The sequence below is a fragment of the Penicillium chermesinum genome (assembly GCF_028974085.1).
Source record: "Penicillium chermesinum strain IBT 19713 chromosome Unknown utg000004l:1.0-3345178.0:1.0-3348027.0, whole genome shotgun sequence".
Classification (NCBI taxonomy): Eukaryota; Fungi; Ascomycota; class Eurotiomycetes; order Eurotiales; family Aspergillaceae; genus Penicillium; species Penicillium chermesinum.
In genome coordinates, this window is record NW_026695314.1 from 3,228,466 (window position 1) to 3,253,054 (window position 24,589).

A 24,589-nucleotide genomic window follows, 5' to 3' on the forward strand; every position below is an offset into this window, starting at 1 on the left:
CTGTCTTCCGACGGCCCCCGTTAAAAGAGGCTGGCCCCTTATCGTGTGATAACCACAGCGCCTATTCATTGGGTCTCACGGCAAGTTGAAAGAAGAACCCTGTCTAACTTGACTCGACTGCAGAGACACAGGTTAAGCGAACGAATCACGGTCTATTGGGGAAGCGCGCTACGAGACTGAGTGACGCGTCGTGGTCAAGTATTTGGAAATCCATACCAAAGAAAGGGGCATATGACGCGGAACTCGGCTCTGTAACGGAATAATTTAGACACCACCATTTCAAGCCATGATGAGCCACCGACAGCGAAAGCTGTGACACAGTACACGCCTTCAAATTTTGCCACTCCGGTTCCTCCTTCCACAATTCAGCCTCTGACAAGAAATGCTCTGGCGTAGAAGCTTTTGCACTCTGATAGGTCTCAAAGTTGAGTGAGACCTTCCCCCGGTCCTCTATGGGGTTTGCCAGTCTGTCCCTCGAGTAAAAGCAAAATCCTCTGCAGAAACGATCATGCAAAGCCTTCAGTCCCTGATTTGAGATCTGTACATGAATGACTAGATTATTAACGCCACCATCTATTATACTTAGAACCGAGCTCAGCCTTACTGGCGAAATTCAACCATGCGAACCATGTCGCCGTTTGAAAGCGCGAGGCGATCACCGAATCCTTGCCTGCGACTGTTGCGGATCAAGATACATCTCCCACAAGTGCTCGTATCGCTCAACAAAGCAATCAATTGCATTCCTTGCAGTGACTCCGTTGATGGACAAGGTGATCTCGGCCTGCCGAAACCCATCGTGGATGACAACATCAAGCACTAGACGTTTAGTCTTCCTCACCCCATACCTCCCATACATCGAGCATCCGTTTCACTCCCGACTCCTATTCTAGCCTCTATAGATACTTGGCTTCACGAAGATTTCTCGCGTTTAGAATATATCAAAACTATCGGCCTGCTGGTCCGTCGATGCCTACAAGTCTGACAGATAAGTGCAAGAAGAACAAGCACAAGGCCATACTTCCGATACCATCTGAAGGCTTACGTGAGTTGGCGATGGGCACCAAACGTATAAGCCCTTATTTACATCTATTTGCTTGGATATGTATCATAACAGATGACCTGTCGAGAGTACTACGTCGGTAATTAACGGTCCAGACGGACGTAACTTCCCTTGTACTAATGTAGACAAGCAGCATGCCAAGACAGTCGACACTCCACACGACGATTGAGAGGTCCATACCTGTTTCTTGCAAGTGGAGCCAAGGAACCCTTGTTGCGTCCCCTAATGCGGGCGCCGGTGCTCGATAGGCGTTCAACACCGCGCCTGGCGCCGTCGGAGCTTATCTGGGCTTAGGGTAGCCCCAGGCCCCAGTACATTTGCGCGATCTAGTCTATACGCTTAGCTACCCTCAGTCTAGCCGTAAGGCAACATTGTTACTCCAAAGTCATTTATCAGATTTATGCTACTGATTGGTCGGTTTCAACTGCCTATAAATCACCGGTAGGTAGTCAACTAGTACATTAGTGGAGTAAGTGGGACACGGAAATCTGTGGGCCACTGGGCGGAAAAGGGTCGCTATCTAAGATACCTAGGCACAGGTGGGGACATGTTGCCGTCTGTCAGAGCAAAGGCCCTTTCTTTTTATTCTTCCACAAACCTTCCCACGCAGGTGCGCACAGCCACGGAGGCAGTCGATCCATCTGTTGACCCTGCTTCAACCATGCCTGCCAATGCAGAAAACAATGAGAAAGCCTTCCCTTTAGAAAAAGCAGAGACGGTACCTAAGCAGCAAGATCCCGAGCCCGAGCCTAACTCTAGCCTATGGCAAGAAGTCCCTGTTTTCATCGCAATGAGCTTCGGCATCTTCATCCTAGGACTCGTATGTTCTTCCTTTTTCATGGGGCTTACAAGATTTTGCTAACTGCTTTGGATGTGCATTCAGGACAACACGATCGTTGGTACTGCCATACCAACGATAAGTGATGAATTCAACTCTATTACTGACATCGGCTGGTATGGCTCGGCCTACCAATTAACAACCTGTTCAACCCAATTCATGTTCGGCAAATTATACACAATGTTCCGTGTGAAGTGGCTCCTAGTCATTTCGGTTGTCATCCTAGAACTCGGATCCATTGTCTCTGCTGCTGCGCCCAATTCGGCTGCTTTCATTGTTGGCCGTGCAATTGCTGGCTGTGGCGCTTCGGGGGTTCTCAATGGTGTTCTGATGTAAGTCAGCGAACCGTTCATAAAATATAGCCAGCGGGCTGATGATCTAGCGCTGGTTCGACTACATTGCCGTTGCGCTGGAGACCAATCTTCAATAGCACTGTCGGCGGACTGGAGTGTGTTGCCATGGTTGTAGCCCCTGTGATTGGCGGCGCTCTGACAACAGATGTTACTTGGAGGTGGTGGTAAGTACGAATCCATTCTCATCGCTATTGTCGTTTCCTATAAACCGAGTATACCTTTGCTGATGCTCCTTGCTTGCTAGTTTTTGGCTGAACGTCCCAATAGGCGGGTTCACTTTAGCTATACTAATTTTCGTCTTCAAGCAGCCGCCGGATCAAAAGGGTAAGGATGAGTCGTCAATGTCAAAAATCAAGAAGCTTAACATCCCAAGCCTCCTTATCTTTACCGGCAGCATCGTCTGTCTGCTGCTTGCCCTCCAGTGGGGTGGCACAACCTACCCCTGGAACAGTGGGAAAGTAGTCGCGCCTCTGGTTGTCGCAGGCGTTTCATTTGCCGCGTTCCTTGCGTATGAGAGTCTTCGCGAAGGCGAGGCTATGATTCCGCGCTCGGTAATTTTCAATCGGACTGCAGGCTTGTGTATGCTTTATGCGTTTTGTTCTTCTGCTGCGTTTAATATTATTGACTATTACGTGAGTCCCCTGACACAAAGTTCCTCCCATGTGCATCTGACAAGCCCGCTAACCGCCATATCATACTTGTAGCTGCCAATCTGGTTCCAAGCAGTCAAGGGCGCGACGGCCGTTAAATCAGGGGGGATGCTGCTCCCGTCCATCATTGGCCTCTCAGTGGTAGCTATAAGCTCAGGCTTCGTCCTCTCCTTCATCGGATACTACACACCGCTGATGTTATTGGGCTCCACCATGATGGCAATAGGCTTCGGCTTCCTAACAACGTTCAAGCCCTCGACCACCCATGCCGCCTGGATCGGGTGGCAAGTGATGCTAGGCATGGGTACTGGATTGGCATTCCCACAGCCGTGGTCAGCGATCCAGACAGCGCTCCCAGAAAAGGATGTCCCTCTCGGACTGGCAGGCGTAGGATTTGGAATCAGCTTTGCCGCGGCAGTCTCGATCTCGATATGCGAGAATGTGTTTACGAACTTGCTCCGCAGCGGCTTGCAGGCGGCTGCTCTCCCAGGTGTTAATGCTGAGGATGTGATCAAAGACGGCGCGACGGGCTTCTTGCAGCATATCGCGGCGAATGAGAGGAGATTGGTGTTGAAGATATATAACCACGCCGTGACAAGCTGCTTTTGGCTACCAGTCGCGGCCTGCTGCATAGGCTTTGTTGCAGCATCGGGGATGAATTGGAATTCGGTAAAGGAAAAGGGAAAGAAGGCCGACGAGGAGAAAGAGGATGGTGGAAGTAAGAGTGAACCCGTCTCGGAGATGCACATGTAGGGATTTCAGGAATGTTGAGAATGAACGTGGCAGGTTATCATGCCAACCTAAACCACATGCACATGTGTCCATCACTCTAATCTTAATGTAAGGTCCGCCTACTTGACCATCACGCCTGAGTTAGGATTTATAATAATAGCTGTGACTGGGGTCGACTACATGTGTTCCTCCTGACTATCCAACGATCAGTTGCGATATGGGAGAGAAAAGTGTTGAAACAGTGAAAGAACATGATATAGCTTCTTCTAATAGAAAGAAAGGCTAAGACTGACATGTGGACGGGTGTAGTGGGAGAAGTGGTCAGACTTTCAGGACTCGGGATTATTTGGTCGGACTGCAGTCCATATTGCAATGCAAACGTTTAAACACTGATCTGAGCTAGTGAGCCTTCAGGCTAACCAAGATTGCACCTGTCATCATAACCTGGCATAGAATACGGCCGAATTGCTTGAATCAACTAATATCAAGTGCTAATCTCAATCATAAAGAATGAACGTTGGACAACACATGGACTATACATTTGACAGCGATTTTGTATGATTTTCCGCCACAAATCACCGACCTCCGACCTTGGAACTACTCGAGTACTACACATCAACACTTTTGACTCCCACTAGTTCGTTCCTCGCAAAAAAGCCATCACGTCCTCCTCCCAGAAGGGGCACATCTTGTAAAGCCCCAATTTCTCTGGCATCGAATCAATTGCGTCGGCTAGTTCGATGCCGTTGCCCTCGCGCACAATGTCACGCAGACTAGTCATATACAGACGGACACAAAAAACAATAGCCCCGGTCTCCGGAAGCACTTTGAGCGTTTGTCGCTCGTAGCGCACCCAGGACTGGTCAATTTATCCTTTTAGCTTCTTTGGGAAGAGTATGTCCTTTCTCAGGGTAGAAGTTATTGCCGTCCAGACGCCAGAGGCCCTTTCCGTCGCAGGAAGCTATTATTAATTACAATCGCAAGTTGGCATCAGCGACAAATTTGACCAAAACCTCGACCATCGGAACATGCCCGTTTTGAACCGCAAGTTTTATTGAGGTCAGGCCATAAATATCGCGCTCGTATTTCATTTCTGGCAAATCCGCCCATAGCAGATAGAAGATCTTAGGTTCAGTTTAAATTAAGGGTGATAACAGAGAGGCACCGTTTTTTTACCAATCAAAAAGCTCAATTCTTAGCCACATTTGTTTCTCGGTCAGTACTCGAAAAGACACCAATTCATGTTCCAGCACCGCCGGCACTGATACTATTATGACAATCTTTGTTATCACCAGAGTAAGAAATAGCATCTCTGGTATATTAATTATTTTGATACACTACGAAATAGTAGTTTCAAGATCTTTTAGTAATAAATTCGCCCTTTATCGGATTTGAGATAGTCAAAGGAAGGCACCACGAGATCTAGATCAAGAATTTATCGCTTTAACGACTCCTCTACAAGAATAGTTAATTTGCAGCTTCGAAGACGTGTTTTATCACGAGATTTGATGCCACAGAGTCTTTTACGAATCATAGACTCATCAACCTCATAACACGGGCAGCCTTGCATACCGAGGGAATATATTTATTCCGGATAGCATCAATACCGAGGGCGAGTTTGCCCTCTAAATTCAGTTAAATTTGAGCGCGCGTTGGAGGTATGGTGGATGATCGAAGGTAGAAAGAACGTGACGCGTCGGATGGCTGCGGAAGTCACTTTGTGGATCGCGATAGTTTAGGGCCTCGGTAACTCAGGGAAGCCGTCAAGAAAGAGGTCAGAAGAGATAACGAAAAGAACTATGAGAGACGACATGGCGGGTACAACGGCATCATAGCGACGGACCGCGAAGACAGGTCAGAGCTGCACATTCTGCTGTTCTGTTCTTTTTTGTCCGATTATCAGAGTGCGGCAAGCTGAGACAGAACATCCGGATGCAAATCTTAGGCCCCCCACACTGTCAATGAGAAGCTTCGTTATAAGATATGCGTGCGCTTGCCCGAAGTACTATCCTTAATAAGTTCCGTATTTCATCTCTGTACAAGACATAGACTGCAAGATAGACTGGAAATCCAAATGGCCTACAGTAGAGGTTGCGTTATCTGTGCGCTTTCTAAGCTCTCGTAAGTTTTCTCTAAGCATACTTACCTTACCGCTCCGGAGATCGCTACCCGATTCTCCACATGCGCGCAACCAAATGCTGCCCGAATGGCTGCTTTCAGTAAGCCAATTTCAGGTTTATCTTCAGTCGTAACCTTGCATTCGTTGCTGCATACGTAAACGAACACGAATCACACTAGAAACTGGAAACGATGATCCTTGTCGTAACTGGACACCATTAATTGTGCCTGCGCACCGAATTAATACCATTGCTGCTTGGATTTAAGGGGAAAGGCGTTTACCATTTATTACTAACATTTCTTAATGGACTGTGATTCCTCGTCAACTAAACCTGGGCAAGGCCTATGTAGCTGAGCGAGACTATAAATCTGACGCTGGTCGCATCATCGTTTTCGCTCAGACTTTAAGCTTAATTATTTTAGTACTAGCCAGTATATGAGGACAGACGAAAATGGCATTTGCCTACTCTGGAATGTGGGAGATTGGTGTTCCAGGTATCTAAGGTTTTCTGTGCCGTGGTCGGCACCGAGGCTCGGGTTTATCCATTATCTCCGGAAGTCGACCTTCGTAAAGAACACTTCCTTGTTCGCTACAGGAATGTTCCTTGTTCGTCACAGGAATTTTGGAGACGTCAGGAGAATGCTATATAATCTCAGCCACTCCTGTGTCGTATGAAAGCTTAATTTCTTCGCTACTTTCGCTGGACTTGGAAACTTTGAAAAGTTGGCTACTATGCAGCTCTATCTTCTTAATACTGCCATACTCGGGGCGACTATTGCTCTGGCAGCTCCTGGGTCGATTAGTTCCCAATGCTCCGTTGCAATGGATGGCAAATTGCCCTACTCGGTCCCCACTGGCTTCAACTGGACTGGCACAACTCGTCGTTATTATGTTGCTGCTGAAGTTGTTGAGTGGAATTACGCTCCCTCAGGTACAAAATACCATTTTTATCATTTTCTGTTATCCAAATCTTACTAGCAAACATGACAGGATGGGATAACTGGCTTGGTGTGCCAATGAATGAATCTTTCCGTGCACAGGATTGGGGATACATCAAGTCTAGTGCGAGCATGGGGGCGGGTCCTTTTGACAAGGCTCTGTACAGAGCTTATACCGACGATACCTTTACCAAGCAGGCTGAGCAGCCTGACTGGGTCGGGTATCAGGGGCCCATTCTCCGTGCTGAAGTCGGGGATATGATTGAGGTAGTATATACCCGATTCGTTGGGGCTGCAAAAGCTTATATGCTAATCATAAATTCCTAGATCATGTTTGTGAACAAAATGGAGAACTTCTATGCGAGCATTCATTCTATGGGCTTGTTCTATCCAAAGGAATACGAGGGCTCGATTTACTTCAACGGCACGAACCATCCTGCATTGGGTGATGCCGTTCCACCCGGCGGTTGTTTCGTCTACAAGTGGTACGTGTATCTTTCCATTTTTTAAATTATATAAAATAATATGCACGCTGACAAATTACATCCTAGGCTGGTGCCCAAAACCGCCGCCCCAAACCCCGGGTACCAGAGCAAGCTCTTTGCATACCACAGCTATGTGAGCATGTATCAAGACCAGGATGCTGGTCTCAGCGGTCCTGTAATCATTTACCCCACTGGTCAAATGGAGCGGGTCATGGCTAAGAACCGGGAATTTGTCGTATTCTATGGTGACAACCAGGAATCCAACTCCTGGTTAGCCTTGCAGAATGTCCAAAAATATCTCCCGCAAGCCTTGTCACAGGCCGCAAACCTGTCCGATCAGTACCCGTCGCCTTCTTCAAACGCGAACATGTCTATCTGGTACCCACAGCTCATCAATCATCCTAAGACCAATGTGACTACCACTATGGCACCTAATTTCTTCCCGGTAAGTACGGTTCTCCTGTCTATTCCATGTGAAGCTTAGCACGGCTTTGCTGAAACTTGTCTGGTCAGATAAACGGTTATATTTATGCTAACAACCCGGCATTTGAAATGTGCCAATATGATAACGTTATCTGGTACTTGTGGGACATGGGATTTGACACTCATAGCATCCACTGGCACGGCAACAATGTAGTAATGGATAATCATGTTACCAGTGTCGTACCTGTCAACCCTGGCCAGATGACCACTGTCACCATGAATCCCGCCAGTTATGGCTGGTGGTATCTTATTTGTCACTTCAACACCCACCTGGATAAGGGCATGGAAGCTAACTACATAGTCTATCCTAAAAGCGAGTGCCCTTTACCTCCCCTAAAGAAGATCTAAGGGGATTTTTAGGACCTTAGTGCATGATCTACTATAAACTATCAGACCTATCGTTACGTGCTAAGATCAACTTCCTAAGTCTTGTCTTCAGTGGTAAATTCATAAACCGCCTTGGATAGACCCTCTTCTACACTTGAGTATCGCTTACGTCAATACTTACACAATCTGCCCAGCTTTACAACTACCTACGGCTCGGGGGCACCTTTGAGAGAAGGCGCCCGTGGGCTCTAGTTAGATTGAATCTTCTTACTTTTTTGCTACCGTACATATCTCCAACCCTCTACCGCCTTCCGCGCTCCCCTTGCCCAATGGTGGTTGCAGTTTTCACCCCGCTGTGCGGGATTCCGAACCTAGGTTCGGACTTCACACGACCCTCTGTGTCACTCAACAAAGGGGATTCGACAGCGAAACGCTGTCAAAGCCTTGAAAACCATTGATGGGATACTGAATCCTTTTGATCAGGAGTCGGAGGCAATGGTGGCAGCGGAATAGGGCTCCTGGGCCCTCCTTCCTTCCTATCTAGGTTGTATACTCATTATTACGTTTTGCATCTATTATTCGGCTGTTTATCTACAAATTGAACCTACTTTCGTCGGAATCGGGCGTATATTCGTACAGATATTTGAATTTCAAATAGGGGGGGTACTATATCACTCCAAGGAGGTAGCGAGTGGTAGAACCAAGTGACGGTGCTAGTAACTGAAACAAAACGTGCTAAGCACAATGAGCTCATTTAATATATGTGTGCTGAGGAATTGCTAAGATACAAAATGTAAATGAGTGTCGTGGCCGTCGAAGGCCGTTTATCTGTGTAGTGCTCCCTGTCTTCCAATGCTCTCTATCGAACACATCATTCCCACCCGCTCTTGACATCCTTCCTCACTGCTTCTCTCAATGTGTGCTCCTACCCAATAGCAAGAATCCTAAGATCTCGCCACGTGCCCAGTCACTCTTTCGATCACATGGCTGATACTGCATTCTTCATCTATCAGGATTGTCACTAAAGTGGATCGGAATCGATCAAGCAATGATCTCGCCAGCTGGTTAGGGATGCGGTCAGCGGCGAATGCAATACTCAATGAGAGTGAGCCATCTTCTTCCTCAACCGTCTCAAGGGCAAAGTCAATGGATGCGTAGGGTTGCCGCGGACTGACTCCAGTCCGCTTGTAGACGAGCCCACCCAGTGATAGGTTCTCCTTCGACGCCTTCAAATGATTCAACATGGTGGCACGGAAATCTGCTCGCTCGCCTTCCGGCCATTCCATCCAACGCTGAGCAATTGTTTGGAACTCGAGCCCTTCATGCCGCATGCTGTCGACTTGTTGTTTCTTGAGCTGTTCGAGCAGTTTCCCCACTGTCCATTCAAGTTCGTATGCAACACGGCATGGAATAGCCCTGGCACAGCACGCAACGGCGCCTGCTGCCGATGGATGCACGGTGTTTCGCCCCGTGTAGACGTCAGCAAACACCACATCATGACTCGAGGCGTGCAGGCCGAGAACGATACCCCACGCGGCCTTGACAACCAGCGCGACTGGGAAGCTAGGCTGTGCGCTTCTCGGTCCCAGCTCAATTGGCTCGCCGGAGATGAGACCTAGTCTTGAGATCTGGGGCTCGGTTTGTGCACTGATGGATGGAGCGTAGGCTCCACGGAGCAGCTCACGCCAGTAGTCCTCGGTTGCGCGGGTTGTCTGAGCCCGCAGGCTGCGGAAATACGACCCAACAGGAATGAAAGTGCCCGTGGGTTGGCCTGCGAAGAGTTCCTCCAACGTCTTCCACACCCGATGCAAAGTTGCGCCGTCATATAGCGCATGCGAGATACGGAACACGATGCGATGCTGATTCGTAGGGCCTACGACAATAGCGACATCGAACATGGGTCGTGCCAGACAGGGCGTCGCGAACATGTCGTAATCCAGGGAGTCTTGACAGAAGGCGTCAAGATCCATCTCTGTGTGGAAGACACGGACTTCTGGTTGCCATTTGGCATAGACGACCTGTAGGAATTTTTGGCCGCTGGGTCTAGCGAAACCGGTGCGGAGCGACTCAAACTTTGTGACCAGCTGCGTAACCGCCGACGTCACCCCAGAAACATCGCAGGGACCACTCGCGTCGAAAGCAAAATAATTCAGTTGCCGGCGTTCTTGGCCCATGTTCTCTCTGATAATCTGGTCTAGGAAGTCTGTTGTTGGCAGAATATCAAGTATCTCCTGTGGGTCGTTGAGGGATAAGCACTCAAGAACACTGGATCGTTCTGTAGGCGAGACCAGCGAGAAGGGTTGGTAGTCTGCGGTCTCGTTGATGTCCATGCTGGCGCAAGCAGCCATATCAGCAAGGACGGGGTTATTGAAAATGTCGATCACCGAAAGCCTCATGCTGTAGCCCTGGAGCTGCTGGACAAGGGCCATGGCCGTCATAGAGTCGCCACCAAGTCCAAAGAAATTGTCAGTGCGTGACACGAGCATGTTTTCAATTCCAATGCAAGTCGTCCACAACTCGCAAAGCAGCTGTTCCGTGGGACTGATGGGTGCCTGATATAGCCGGGACTGGGACGTGTACTCCGGCCACTTGTCTGATGGTATGGAATCTAGGAGAACGCCAACCGCGCGGCGATCCATCTTGCCGCTGTCGTTAAGCGGGAATCGACTGATAGCAAGGAACGCGGAGGGAACCATGTACCTGGGGAGGGCCTCAAGAAGGGAGGCTTGAAGGGAGTCGAAAGCTTTCTGTTGCTCGCGGTCGGGGATGATTATCGAAGGCACTGCGCGGCGAGAAGCATGCTGGTCGGGGGAAGTTGACTCGATGATGGCGACCAGAGACTCTCCCTTCTTGGAGACGTAGGCGTGTGTTGCATCAGACAGCAGGCGGACGATCTCACTCTCGACCTCGCCAATCTCCACCCGCTGACCGCGGACCTTGATCTGTGTATCGCGACGGCCTATGAAAGTCAGGGAGCCGTCGGTGTTTTGCCGCACCATGTCTCCGGTGCGATACATGCGTCGGGCAGAGCCAAGGTCTAGCTCCTGCACAAATGCCAGGTCCGTTACAAAGACGGCTGCTGTCTTGACGGGGTCGTTTAAGTACCCGCGCGAGAGTAGCGGGCCCTCGATGAGCAGCTCGCCGGGTGCACCAAGGGGTACCAATCGGCCGATATCTTGAGGGTCGGCTACCCAGGCACCTCCTGCGATGGGCTGTCCGACATTTGCTGCAGCCCTAGAGTCCAGTATAGGGGGGGCTGCAATGAAAAACAATCGATGCTTCGGCGGGGCCGTAACCGTTGATTACTGCAGCATTCTTGTTCCACCTGTCCACCACGCCGGAATCGACAGCCTCCCCAATAAGCACCAGCGTCTCCAGTGTGGGCAGCAACTTTGGGTCCAGCAGGCGAGCGACTGTCGGTGTCACATTGGCGTATGTCACTTGGAAATCCCTGGCTGCCTGATTGAGCCTCGAGAGACGATCTTCTTCAGAGAGCGAACAGATACAACCTCCAAAAGCAAGAGTTGCGAAGACGTCGGAAATACTGACGTCGAAGGTGAAGGCGGCAAACTGGAGTGTACGTGTTGAAGGAGAGAAGCCCCAGAGTGGTGCATGTGCGAGAATGCTTGTTACGAGACCACCGTGCTCGAGAACCACGCCCTTAGGCTTCCCGGTACTGCCAGAAGTGAAGATAACCCAGGCTACGTTCCCAGCCCGGACGGAGGTGCAGGGCTCGCCGGGCAATGTCGGAGTTGAAGGGGCCGATTCAAGGAAGTAGTCAACTGCAAGCAGCTGCGTGTGGGCCGATAGTCCTTCCAAACGTTGCTCGTGGTCGCGGTCAACCAGTACGAGCGGCGCGGCAATATCCTGGACGATGTCGGCGATGCGAGCCAACGGGTGCCCGACCCCAAGAGGGACCACAGCACCACCAGCCCGGAGGATGGCTAGCATTGCCACAATTGTCCACTTCGACTTGTTCATACATATGCCGACCTTCGACTCTGGGCCGACACCGCGTCTGGCCAGATGGTGAGCCAGCCGGTGGCTGGCCGTGTCCAGCTCTCTATACGTCAACTCACCGTCCCACGCGCAAACAGCTGGTGCTGTAGGCCGGGCGGCAATTTGCTCCAGCACTAATTCATGGAGGCAGCGCTCAACTCGTGGCGGCATGATTGCATTCCATACAGAGAATTGCGCCTTGTCTTGGGATGGCAGCAGGCTAAGCTGTCGTAGCGGCTGATTCGCGTTCTCACACACAGCCTGGATAGCTTGTACTAAGCCCTGGGCCAGCTTCTTGGCAGCTATATCGGAGAATGCCACTGTTGAGTACTGCAAATCAATTTCAAGCTTGCTCGGAGTTGCGTTGATATTGATATTCAGATCGTACTCCGTTGGATCCTCCCAGGACAACCCTGAAGGATAATAGATGCTTGTTCGGAGCTAGCCAATGGCGTTCGTTTGTATGATAACGTGCTGTTGAAGAGTGGCTGCTCCCTTGTGAAACCAAGCTCATGCTGGATAGAAGCCAACGAGGTCCGCTGATGCTCGAAGGCCTCTATAGATTGGCTTTGTAGCTTACGAGCTATATCTGCTACTGCGGTGTCCCAATCTAGCTGAAGATGGCAGACAAGCATGTTGATCATAGGACCAACCAGGTCTTTTACCCCCGGAATAGGTGCGTCACGGCCGCTGGACAGGTTACCAAAGCTGACATTGTTTGAGCCTGTCCAGGTGGCAAGCACCAGGGCCCACGCTAGCTGGCAGATACTAGCAATTGAGACGCTATAAGTATCCCGGAAATGATGTAGTGTCCGAAAGTCTTCGAATTGTACGAATACCTTCGCAAGCTTCGCCTCTTGTGATTCGATATTGCGCGGGGGCTCCAGCGGCTCCAGGAGACATGGCTGTGCATTGCTCAGCAATGTCTTCCAGAACTGCAGGTCCTCCTGTGGCTGTCTTCTTTCAAGGAATGCAACATACACACTGTAGTTTGAACCACTGGCTGGTACTATACCCTCGTAGGTGCTAATAAGGTCGCGAATCATCAGGGTTAGCGAGGAGGCGTCAACCAACGTATGGCTCACATCAAGACGACAATAGATCTTGCCGGTAGCTGTCTTCACCACTGTCAAACGGTGAGGGGGCGGTGAAGGTCGGACAGGTCGATTGTCGGCCGCGAATCGAGCCATTCAGCTACATACGCATCTTCGATGTTAGCCTCACTAATGATGCTAACGTCTGGCTTCTTGAGGACAACCTGAATAAACCTCTCCTGGCCAGGGAGTGGCTCGAGCAGGATAGTCCGCAAAATAGAGTGCCGTGCAACGACATGACGCCATGCGCTGACGAGCCGCTCTATGCTAACAGGCTTGGCTGAATCAGATGGCTGGATGTGACATATCTGTTGAATGCAGTAGGTTGATGGCGAATGCAACTGGGTAAGCAGAATGCCTTGCTGAATCGGTGAACAGGGGAGAATATCCTCAATCTCAGTGATTGAAGAGAGACCAAGCGAGTTGAGGTATTGTCCCTCAATGACTCTCATATCGTTGTCAGACAGGCAGGCAAGCGGAAAGTCAGTTGCCGTAGCAGTCGGTGCCGCTACCACTAGCTCATTCACCAGGCCCCTCACAGCGCTGCTGTATGCTTGAAGCCACTCCTGGACAGCCTCCTGCTGCTTGATTTGACGGCTGAAGCGGAGGCTGATACACAACTTGTCCGCTTCCACACTGACGGTGACATCAAGCACCGCGAAGGTCTTGACCATGCTACCAACGTCTGAAATCGAATGATCTTCGTCATCAATACGGAACAGTGTATCCTCCCGCTCCGCCTGCTGGAATCTTCCGGTATAATTGAAAAGGATCTCAGCAGGGCCGTGACCCGCAAAATCTTCTTGTCCACGCACGGTCAAGAAACGGCTACCGAAGTAGGGAACGCCACGGCCAGGGATGCGCCTGCGCTGGTCCTTAACCTGTCTCAGAACATCGACAGGACCACTATAGTTACCTTCCGTAGGGATATAAAGTGGTGTCATTGTTGTGAACCAGCCAATAGTGTCAGACAAGTCTGTTTCGTCATCTGCAGCCTCACGACCGTGACCTTCGACGAAGACGGCAGGGACATCACGGTCAGTAAAGACCATGCGGAAAGAGACAAAGAGGGCAGCGAGCAGAATTTCGACTGGCTCAGTATTGAGGGCGTTGTTTGCGGAATGATATAGCAAGGATGTCGTGTGGGAGTCTAACTTTGTCTCGATGCTGGCGAGATTGGCCCAGACATCCTGGCCAGGGGTAAGGCCCCAGTACTCCCAATTGGACAACGGCACTGCCACCGGTAAGGTATCGGACACGAAGACTTCCGCTGGCGTACCAATATCGCTCACAAACTTGCTCAATGACTGGTACTGCCGCTCCAACCACACCGGGAATGATAGGCTGCGCGGGTTGGGCAGTTTGCGGTGCTCCAGAAGTTCTTCGAGGTCTCGAAGGAGAATACGCCAGGATACAAGGTCGATCACAAGATGATGAGCGACCAAGTGAAGGACCTGCTTGTTCGGCAGTTCAATCAGGGCGGCTGCAAACACTGGTCCGTGCTCGAGGTTAAGTGATTCTTGGGACTGCACACCAATATTCCGGCTAGACTTCGCATTAGTGGCGGTATGGTAAGAGAGACGATACGACCCAGCAAGCTCTCTCTCGATAACTTGCTTCCAGCCATGGTCCTGGATGTGCCGGAAGCGAGCACGAAGCATAGCATGCTTCCTAACTGCCTGATCCAATGCCCATGCGAGATCTGCTAGCTCTACCCTTTTGGTGATATGGAGCGACACCCCTTGGTTGAAATGATACTCTCCCTCAGTGCGAAGTCCGTTGGGAGCGATTTGGTCAAAGTACATCCGCTGGATGGGTGAGAGAGCAAAAGGCCCCTCTGGTACGTGAGCTGCATCTTCTGCGTCGTTGCGAGTGTGCGCCTCGGCTGCTAGTTTGGAGATTATTTGGGTCTCGAGAACCTTACGGACTGTGATAAGGATACCACGCGCCCGGCTGGCTGAGACGACCTGCATGGCGGTGATTGAGTCTCCGCCGAGACTGAAGAACTTGGTCGAAGAGGTGATTCTGCGGAGTGGGACACCAAGTACTTCGCTCCAGATCTCCCGCAACGACCGTTCGACGGCTGTGGCTGTTGCCGACAGGTCATAATCTTCTGTCTCCTCGGTTGTGTTCAGGGCAGCAATCTCATCAGACGATAATGCTTGTATCCAGCGAGTAAGTGCCATCCGATCTGTCTTGCCCGAAGCGTTAATCGGAGCAGCCGACAATGGGAGCCAGATGTTTGGCACCATGTAGTGCATGACCTGCCGAGACAAGTCGCTCTGGGCCTTTTGTAGCAGCTTTTGAGCACTCGCCTTCTGGTCTTCAGAAATATATTTGACGGCCGAGTTCTGATGGCGGCTTGCTACCGAGCTCTCACTGAGAATGACAGCCGCGATAAGCTGGCCATTCAAGGGTCCCTGACGCATATAAAGCACCACTGCATCATGGATGCCAGCGTGCTTTCCGATATGGTACTCAATCTCGCCGACCTCTACACGCTGACCGCGGATCTTGATTTGCGCATCAATTCGGCCGAGGTAGGTAAGGGAGCCGTTGGGATTTTGCCGCACCAGATCGCCGGTGCGGTACATCCGCCGGCCAGGAGTCAAGCCAAGTTCCTCCACAAATGCGGGATCTTTGATGAAAGCAGCGGCAGTCTTGGCCGGGTCATTCAGGTAGCCGCGCGCCAACAATGGACCTTCGATCAGAAGCTCGCCAGGCGCGCTGAGAGGAACCAGTTGTCCGATGCTGGACGGGTTCACAACCCAGGTCCCACCAGCAATGGCTGTTCCAATATTGAGAGATAAGGAAGTGTCGGGGATCTTTTGGCATGTCGAGTGAATACAGCATTCAGAAGGCCCATAAGCGTTGATGACATTGGCGTGTCCGATCCATTGGTCGACAACCTTGGCTTGGACAGCTTCACCCATCAGGATCATCGTTCGTACTGATGGCGCGTCTTGCGGGCGAACCAATGCCGCCACGGTTGATGTTAATGTGGCTATTGTCACATTGGCTTCACATAAGTAGGAGGAGAGTCGATCCATGCGATCTCCTTCAGAGGGAAGACAGGTACAGGCCCCAAAAACAAAAGCTGTGATGATCTCCTGGATAGCCGCATCGAATGTAAAAGCTGCAAACTGTAGCAGACGGTCGTGGGACTGGATGTCGAGTCTGCGGCCATGGAAGAAGATGCTTGTCGCAAGGGATCCATGTTGAAGCACAACACCTTTAGGCTTTCCAGTGCTGCCAGAGGTGTAGATGACCCAGGCCACGTCGTCGGGGCGGACGGTTGTGCAAGGCTCAACAGACAACATGCTTTCTGGGAGTGATGGGGGTGCCTTAAAGAAGGAATCCACAACGATGAACTGGGCATGCACTTTCAGTGGTGCTAGGCGTTGTTCATGAGCATGGTCGACCAGAACCAGCGGCGTGGCTGCATCCTGCATGATGCCGTCGATACGAGCTAGCGGCTGTTGAACTCCCAGAGGAACAACAGCACCACCCGCGCGGAGGATGGCCACCATAGCCACAGCTCCTAGCTTTGACTTGTCCATACACAAGCCGACCATTACATTGGGACCAACACCACAGTTGACAAGATGGTATGCTAGGCGACGGCTCGCTTCACCCATCTCGCCGTACGTCATCTCACCATCCCACGCACTGATAGCTAATTTCTCGGGCTGCTCGACAATCTTATTAAGTACAAGATCGTGAACGCAGCGCTCGAGGCGAGCTGGCATAGTCGAATTCCATCTGCAAATCTGCGACACATCGTCTGGAGAGAGCAGGCTAAGCTGACCGAGCAGACTATCTGCGTTGTCGCAGATAGCGTACACAGTTCGCACCATCCTTTGTGCGAGTCTTGTAGCAAGTGTGTATGAGAATACTGATGTAGAGTACTGCAGATCGATTGCGAGCTCGGTTAGCCCTGCGTCAATATTGATGTTCAAATCATACTCCGTCGGGTCCTCCCAGGTCAGTCCTTCAAGGGTGATGGCTGTTTGTCCTGTGTTATCCAGTGGTTGGCGTTTATAGGACAAGGTGGAATTGAACAGTGGTTGATCCCTGGAAAAGCCCAGCTCGTGCTGGATGGACGCCAACGGTGTGCGCTGGTGTTCAAAGGCATTAGTAAAGCAAGTCTGCAACTGGCGAGCCATGTCTGAGACCCTTGCAGACCAATCCAATTGAGTATGGCAAACAAGCATGTTAATCATAGGACCAACAAGCTCCTCCACACCTCGTATCGGCGTATCTCGACCACTTGAAAGATTCCCGAAGCTAATATTCTGAGATCCTATCTGGCTAGCGAGGACCAGTGTCCAGGCCAGCTGACAAATACTGGCGATCGAAACACCATATATGTCCCGGAAGCGGTATAGCGCAGTAAGATTATCGACTTGCGCAAAAACCTTCTCAAGCTTCCTCTCTTCGGAGTTGTGTAGGGGGCCTTGAGTCGGCAAGAGACATGGCTCAGCCTGACTCAGGTATTCCTTCCAGAATTGAAGATCTTCTTCTGGCTGTCTCTCCTCAAGGAATTCAATATATGCGCTATACTGCGAGCCACCGCTAGCCGGCAATTGACCATCGTAGGCAATAATAAGATCTCGGATGATCAGGGCTAGCGACGAGGCATCGACCAGAGCATGGCTTATGTCAAGTCGGCTATAAATCTCACCTGTGGTAGTCCTTAGTAGGGTAAGACGATGGGGAGGGTGCCGAGTATCAGAAACATCAAATATCGGCTGGGAATCAAACCACTCGGCTACAGCTGTATCTGCGACGCCCTCCTCACTGAGAATACTAATACCCGGTTGTCTCAGGACGACCTGCAGAAACCGCTCCTGGCCTGGTAGCGGCTCAAGTAGCACAGTTCTGAGGATGGAGTGCCGCATAGACACCTGACGCCATGCTCCAAGAAGCCGGTCTACGTTGACGGGTTGATTTGTAGGATCAGACGACTTGATGCGGCATGTGTGCTGGATGCAGTAGGTTGATGGCGACTGCAGCTGTGTAAGCAAGATACCTTGCTGGATTGGTGAACAGGGGAGAATTTCTTCAATCTCAGTGATTGAAGAGAGACCAAGCAAGTTGAGATATTGCCCCTCAATCAACAGCATGTCACTGTCAGACAGGCGCGCGAGATGAAATTTCGTTGATGTTCGTGCTGCACTGGTCGACTCTTTGGTAGAAGTTTCCAGACCATTGCCAGAAGGCATTTTTGAAGGGTCTGCAGTTTCGATGCTCTGCACTTGATTTGCTAGCTTGGGAATTGTCTGACTGTCCAAGATGCTGCGGACAGTGACAATAAGGCCGCGGGCCCGACTGGCTGACACTACCTGCATTGCTGTGATAGAATCTCCACCGAGACTGAAGAAGGTAGATGAGTATGTCACTCTTTGCAATGGAATGCCTAACACGTCGCTCCATATCTCCCGCAACAATTGCTCCACGGCTGTAGCCGTTGCCGTTGTATTCTCTTCATCTCCAGTCTCCTTGATACTAGTCGTCAGAGATTCAATTTCCTCCAGGGGTAAAGATGATAGCCAGCGAATGAGCGCGAGTCGATCTGTCTTCCCGGATGCGTTGATCGGCACACCTGCTACTGGAATCCAGGCACTAGGCACCATATAGTGCATGACTTGCCCTGATAGATCATGCTGAGCTTTGCGTAGCAGGACCGGAGCAATACTCTTCTCATGTTCAGAAAGATATTCCACACCTTGTTTCTGATCGTGCCTTGCTACCGAGGTCTCATCCTCACTGATGATGGCAACTGCAACAAGTTGACCAGCAAGAGGTCCCTCTTGCATGAATAGGACAACCGCATCATGGATGCCGTCCTGCTTCCCGATATGGTACTCGATTTCACCAACTTCCACACGCTGGCCACGTACTTTGATTTGAGTATCGCGTCGGCCAAGGTAGGTTAGTGAGCCGTCCATGTTCTGTTGCACTATATCTCCGGTTCGGTACATCCGTCGACCAGGGCTCAAGCCTAGCGCGTCTATGAATGGTGGATCTTGAATAAAGGCAGCAGCAGTCTTGACAGGATCATTTAAGTAGCCTCGCGCTAACTGGGGCCCTTCGATAAGCAGATCACCAGGCGCACCGATAGGAACTGGTTGTAGACTGGCTGAATTGACCACCCAGAATGTTGCAGCAAACGGTTTACCGATATTCAGGGCCTCTGAGCGGTGTCTGATCTTGTTGGCTGTAGTATGTATACAGCATTCGGAAGGCCCATAAGCATTGATAATGTCAGCATAATTGATCCATTGATCAACTACCTTAGATTGAACTGCTTCGCCCATCAAAACCAATGTTCGTATGCTTGGTGTATTCTCTGGCTGGACCAGGCAGGCTACTGTTGATGTTAATGTAGCGATGGTAACCTTAGCCTCTGACAAGAAGGGTGTGAGTCGGTTAACACGGTCTTCCTCTGAGGGAATACAGATGCATGCTCCGAAGATAAGAGTGGTCATAATCTCCTGAATCGCGACATCGAATGTATACGCCGCGAACTGCGAGAGTCGGTCGTAGGGCTGGATACTAAATGCGTGGCCGTGGGCAAGAATACTTGTTATCAATGCCCTATGCTCTAGTACAACGCCCTTGGGTGTGCCCGTGCTGCCGGAGGTATAAATAACCCACGCTATATTTTCTGGTCGGACAGCTATACTAGCCTCGGTAAAATTTATCGCGAGACTTGATAAAACTGTATCAAAGAAGGTATCAACAGCGAGGAGTTGAGTATGTGCCTCTAGCTCCGACAGCCGCTGTTCGTGAGCACAGTCCACCAGTACTATTGGCGCAGCCGTATCTTGCACAATGCTCTTAATGCGAGCTACCGGATGCTGTACGCCGAGAGGGACCACGCCACCGCCGGCACGAAGAATAGCCAGCATAGCTACTACTCCTAACTTCGACTTGTCCATACATACACCGACCATCACCTCTGGGCCGACGTTGTGCTGGAGTAAGTAGTGGGCTAGCTGCCAACTTGCGCGGTTCAGCTCATGATATGTCATTTCCCCATCCCATGCACTAATTGCCATAGCGGACGGCTGCTCAGCTATCCTGTCATTGATTAGGTCATGGATACAGCGGTCAACCCGAGATGGTACCGTTGAGTTCCACTCGCAAAGCTGGGAACTATCCTTTGCAGAGAGCAATTGTAACTGCCCTAGAGACTGCTCGGTCTCTGAATTTTGTGCCAGCTGCTTTATAATATGACAAAACTGGTTGAGCAACCGTTCGGCGTCAATAGAGGAAAGTACTGCTCGGTCGTAGCGTATATCAATCTCAACGTTCGTCCCCTGTCCAATTGTACACTCGACTATCAAGGGATAAACATCGAAGGCGCCCATAGAAGTGTTTTCGCACTCTAGGTCCATGTTGAGCGGCGTTCTTGACTCGCTCTCTGAGGCGGGCTGCACAACAAAAATATGGCCAGGGTCGAATTCAGGCCCAAGCCCAGGAACTATGCGACGAATGTTTTGAAGGCCAGTATGTTCGTATGGGATCATCTCAGTGGAGCGGTTTTGGATATCAGCGAGGAAAGCCTTCACAGACTGTTTCTGGGAGGCTGATATATAGAAGGGGACTGTGGTGACTGTTGGCGCGATAAGATCCGTGATTCCGGCAATTGCTGCCATGCGGCCTGACAGGACTACGTTAACAACTGCTTCATCGAGCCCGGTGTTGATAGCAACAAGCAGGGCCCACGCAGCGCGTAGGATTGTGGGTATAGGCGTTGGTTCTGTTAGAGGGACATGGAGGTGTTGCTGGAGGGTATCTTGTGGGTTGATATTGTTCTGCGAGAACGGGAAGGCTGGATAACGCGCCCAGTTCACGCCTTCCAGCTGCCTTTTCCAGAATGTTGCTGTCTCTTCTTTTGACTGCCGGGCCAGGTAGCCAATAAAACGTGATACAGGCACTGTAACTGGCGGAGCCTTCCCTTCTAACAGTTGGGTGAGCACGTCAATCGTTCTGGCCACGCTCCACCCGTCGTAAACACTGTGATGTGTTGTCCACACAAAGAACTGAGTCGCGCCGTCGTCGCTCGTTACAATGGCTGTACGAGTAAGGGCGCCACCGTATGTAATCGGTGTGGCTTTATCGGTCTTGAGATAGTCGTTAAGTGTTTTCTCTCTCTGCCAGACTGGTTGCGACCGTACTACAACTTGTAGTGCATTAGCTTGTGTTGAGGGGATGATGCGGGTTCGTAAAATAGGCAGGGATTCAACTAGCATCGTCCACGCAGCTTTAAGGCGTTCGACTGAGAGATTGGACTGTAGTCGGAAGATCCGCTGGATAACGTAAGCCTCAGGACGTTGTGCTGTGATCGCCATGAGTCCAGCCTGTAACGGGCTGCAGGGGTAGATGTCTTCGATCTTATCGATAGAAATATTACATTGAGCGGCAACATCCAGCAGCAGTCGGTTCCGAGTGTCCGCATCAGTAGCCTGGGCAAGTTCCGGCCACAGGCTCAGCGGGGCCGGATCTTCGCTCATGGTAAGACCATTCTCAAGACCTTGTTTTCCTTCTAGGGCCGCAGCCATATCAGCCAGACGAGGCCATTGGAAAATGTCGGCCACGGATAGAGGGATGTTTTCTGCTTGTGCGGCTGCTGTCAACTTCATTGCCACTACAGAGTCTCCACCAATGCGGAAGAAGGAGTCATTGACGCCAACCGATTTCGGGTCTACTACCAGGACCGTGGCCCAGAGACTCTGTAGCTTTAGTTCGAGAGAAGTGGTCGGCGCCTCCTTTAAGTCTGTCAAGCAGGAAAAGCTGTACAGTAATTCGCGGGACATCAAATGCATCTGATCTCGCACAGAACGGCGGTCCAGCTTGCCAGACGCATTAATTGGGATCCTCTGGCTGAGTAAGAAGAGCCCCGGGACCATGTATGTCGGCAGGACCTGGCCCAGGTCGTTGTCTAATTTCTTAAGGGCCTGGCGTGTAGCGTCTGTAATCTCTGCAGGATTATACAGCTCTAGTTCTCCGCTGCTAGATGGTCCGGCGTTAGGACATTGAATAACAGCCGCCAATATCAATATGCCATCATAAGGCTCCCCAGCTGGCCTTATCACATCGACCATAGCCTCGTGTGCGTCTGGCAGCAGCTGTATGATTTGACTCTCGATCTCTCTAATCTCGACCCGCTGGCCGCGGATTTTGACTTGCGTATCACGTCGGCCAAGGTAGGTCAGTGACCCATCTGGACTCTGCTGAACTAGATCACCAGTTCGATACATTCGACGACAGGGGCTCAATCCTAACTCCTTCACAAATGCAGGGTCATTGATAAACGCTGTATCTGTCTTAGCAGGATCGTTCAAATAGCCCCGTGCTAATTGCGGTCCTTCAATAAGCAGCTCGCCAGGGGCACCGATTGGAACTAGTTGGGTACTGTGGTTGACAACCCAGAATGCTCCAGCTAGCGGTTTGCCGATATTAAGGGCCTCTGATCGGTGAGAGATCCTGTTTCCTGTGCTATGTATAGAGCATTCAGAGGGCCCGTAAGCATTGATAACGGTTACATATTCAACCCACTGGTCAACCACCTTAGGCTGTACAGCTTCACCCATCAGAATTAGGGCTCGCAAGCTAGGGACATCCTTTGGCTGAACCAAGGCAGCAACAGTAGATGTAAATGTTCCGATACTAACTTTCGCTTCGCATAAGAAAGGTATAAGCCGGTTGACACGATCGTCCTCTGAAGGTACGCAAATACACGCCCCAAAGGCGAGTGTAGTCATAACCTCCTGGATAGCAACGTCGAAGGTATATGCCGCAAACTGAGAGAGACGGTCGTGGGGCTGGAGATCGAATGCACGCCCATGATTGAGTATACTAGTGGCAAGAGCACCATGTTCAAGTATAACACCCTTAGGTATTCCAGTACTACCAGAGGTGTAGATAACCCAAGCCACATTGTTAGGCTGTACAGAGATATAGGAGCCAGCAACCATTCTCAGCGGTGGCGGAACTGTGTCGAAGAAGGAGTCGACTGCAAGTAGCTGTGTAAAGGCAACTAGTGTGTTCAAACGCTGCTTATGCGTACGATCAACTAGCACGATCGGCGCGGCAATCTCGCGGACGATACCCTGTATACGGATCACCGGGTGCTGCACGCCAAGAGGGACGACAGCGCCACCTGCACGGAGGATGGCTAGCATAGCAACGACTGCTAACCTCGATTTGTTCATACACAGGCCGACCATCACTTCGGGGCCTACAGAGTACTCGGCAGCCAGATAATGAGCAAGCCGACCGCTGGCTTCTTCCAATTCGCCATATGTCATCTCGCCGTCCCACGCGCTGACGGCTATTCTCTCTGGTTGACTGGTCATCACCTGTAACACTAGGTCATGGATACAGCGCTCAACCCGTGGCGGAACGGACGAGTTCCACTTGGACAACTGTACACTGTCCTCCCAGGATAGCAACTGTAGCTGTCCGAGTAGCTGCCCAGTCTCAATGTTTTCGGATAGCTGCTGCACAATGTGACTGAATTGGGAGAGGAGACGCTGCGCAGATTGAACAGGAACAATATCGCGATCATATCGTAGCTCAACTGTAACGTCGCTAGCACCTGCTTCGACATTACCCACCGTGCATTCGACTGTCAGGGGATAAGCATCGAAATCGTCCATCGAAGTATCTTCGGCAACAATATCCAGACCCATACCGAACATTGGCGTCCCTGACTCACTCTCTCCGGCTGGTTGAACGACAAAGATGTGGCCGGGGTCAAATTCCGGCCCAAGCCCAACCAGGCGACGGATGTTCTGAAGACCAGTATGTTCATACGGAATCATCTCCGTTGCACGGTTTTGTATGTCAGCCAGAAACTCTTTCACGGACTGGTCTTGTGAGGCTGATGCGTAGAAAGGGACTGAAGTGACAGTGGGTGCGATGAGATCTGTGATCCCATCAATGGCAGCCATACGCCCTGAGAGCACTACATTGATGACTGCCTCGCCAAGTCCAGTATTTATAGCGACCAGCAGGGCCCATGCACCACGAAGAATTATAGGAAGTCTGACAGCGTCTGACTTCAGAGACACTTGGAAATGTTGCTGAAGTTTATCGCTCGGGTTGATAATAGGCTGCAGGGATGGCAGAGCTGGATAACGAGCCCAGCTAGCGTCTTTGAGGTGATTTCGCCAGAATGATGCAGTGTTCTCCTCGTTTTGTAGGTCCAGATAGGCAACAAATCGGGAGATCGGGATTGGGGCTGGCGGAGCTTCGCCTTGTAATAGCCGGGCCAGCAATTCCATCATTTTAGCCACACTCCAGCCGTCGTAGACACTATGGTGCGTTGTCCATACAAAGTAGCGGTCAACCCCATTGTCAATAATTCCAGTCCGACTGAGGCTGCCGCCATAGGTCATTGGGATGGCTCGGTCCATTGCGATATACTTGTGGAGAGACGTCCCATGGTGCCAAACGGGCTCCTTCTTCAAAACCACCTGGAGCGCATCACAAATGACA

The 24,589-nt window shown here is 50.9% G+C and overlaps 3 protein-coding genes across 3 annotated transcripts; 2 read left to right on the forward strand and 1 right to left on the reverse strand.

Moving 5' to 3' along the window:
• Positions 1–1,721: 1,721 nt before the first annotated feature.
• On the forward strand, positions 1,722–3,654 carry N7468_006130 (MDR family MFS transporter; the record flags this gene model as incomplete). Its single annotated transcript, XM_058475426.1, has 5 exons — positions 1,722–1,880; positions 1,944–2,230; positions 2,281–2,415; positions 2,496–2,883; positions 2,956–3,654. The coding sequence occupies 5 exons, from the start codon at positions 1,722–1,724 to the stop codon at positions 3,652–3,654; spliced, it is 1,668 nt and encodes a 555-aa protein (XP_058331166.1).
• Positions 3,655–6,735: 3,081 nt separating this feature from the next.
• Positions 6,736–8,006, forward strand: N7468_006131 (uncharacterized protein; the record flags this gene model as incomplete). The annotated part of the gene is made up of 4 exons (XM_058475427.1): positions 6,736–6,957; positions 7,018–7,175; positions 7,242–7,620; positions 7,689–8,006. The coding sequence occupies 4 exons, from the start codon at positions 6,736–6,738 to the stop codon at positions 8,004–8,006; spliced, it is 1,077 nt and encodes a 358-aa protein (XP_058331167.1).
• A 923-nt stretch (positions 8,007–8,929) lies between these two features.
• On the reverse strand, positions 8,930–24,507 carry N7468_006132 (Nonribosomal peptide synthetases (NRPS); the record flags this gene model as incomplete). Its single annotated transcript, XM_058475428.1, has 4 exons — positions 8,930–11,211; positions 11,282–12,336; positions 12,456–13,098; positions 13,209–24,507. The coding sequence occupies 4 exons, from the start codon at positions 24,505–24,507 to the stop codon at positions 8,930–8,932; spliced, it is 15,279 nt and encodes a 5,092-aa protein (XP_058331168.1).
• Positions 24,508–24,589: the final 82 nt, after the last annotated feature.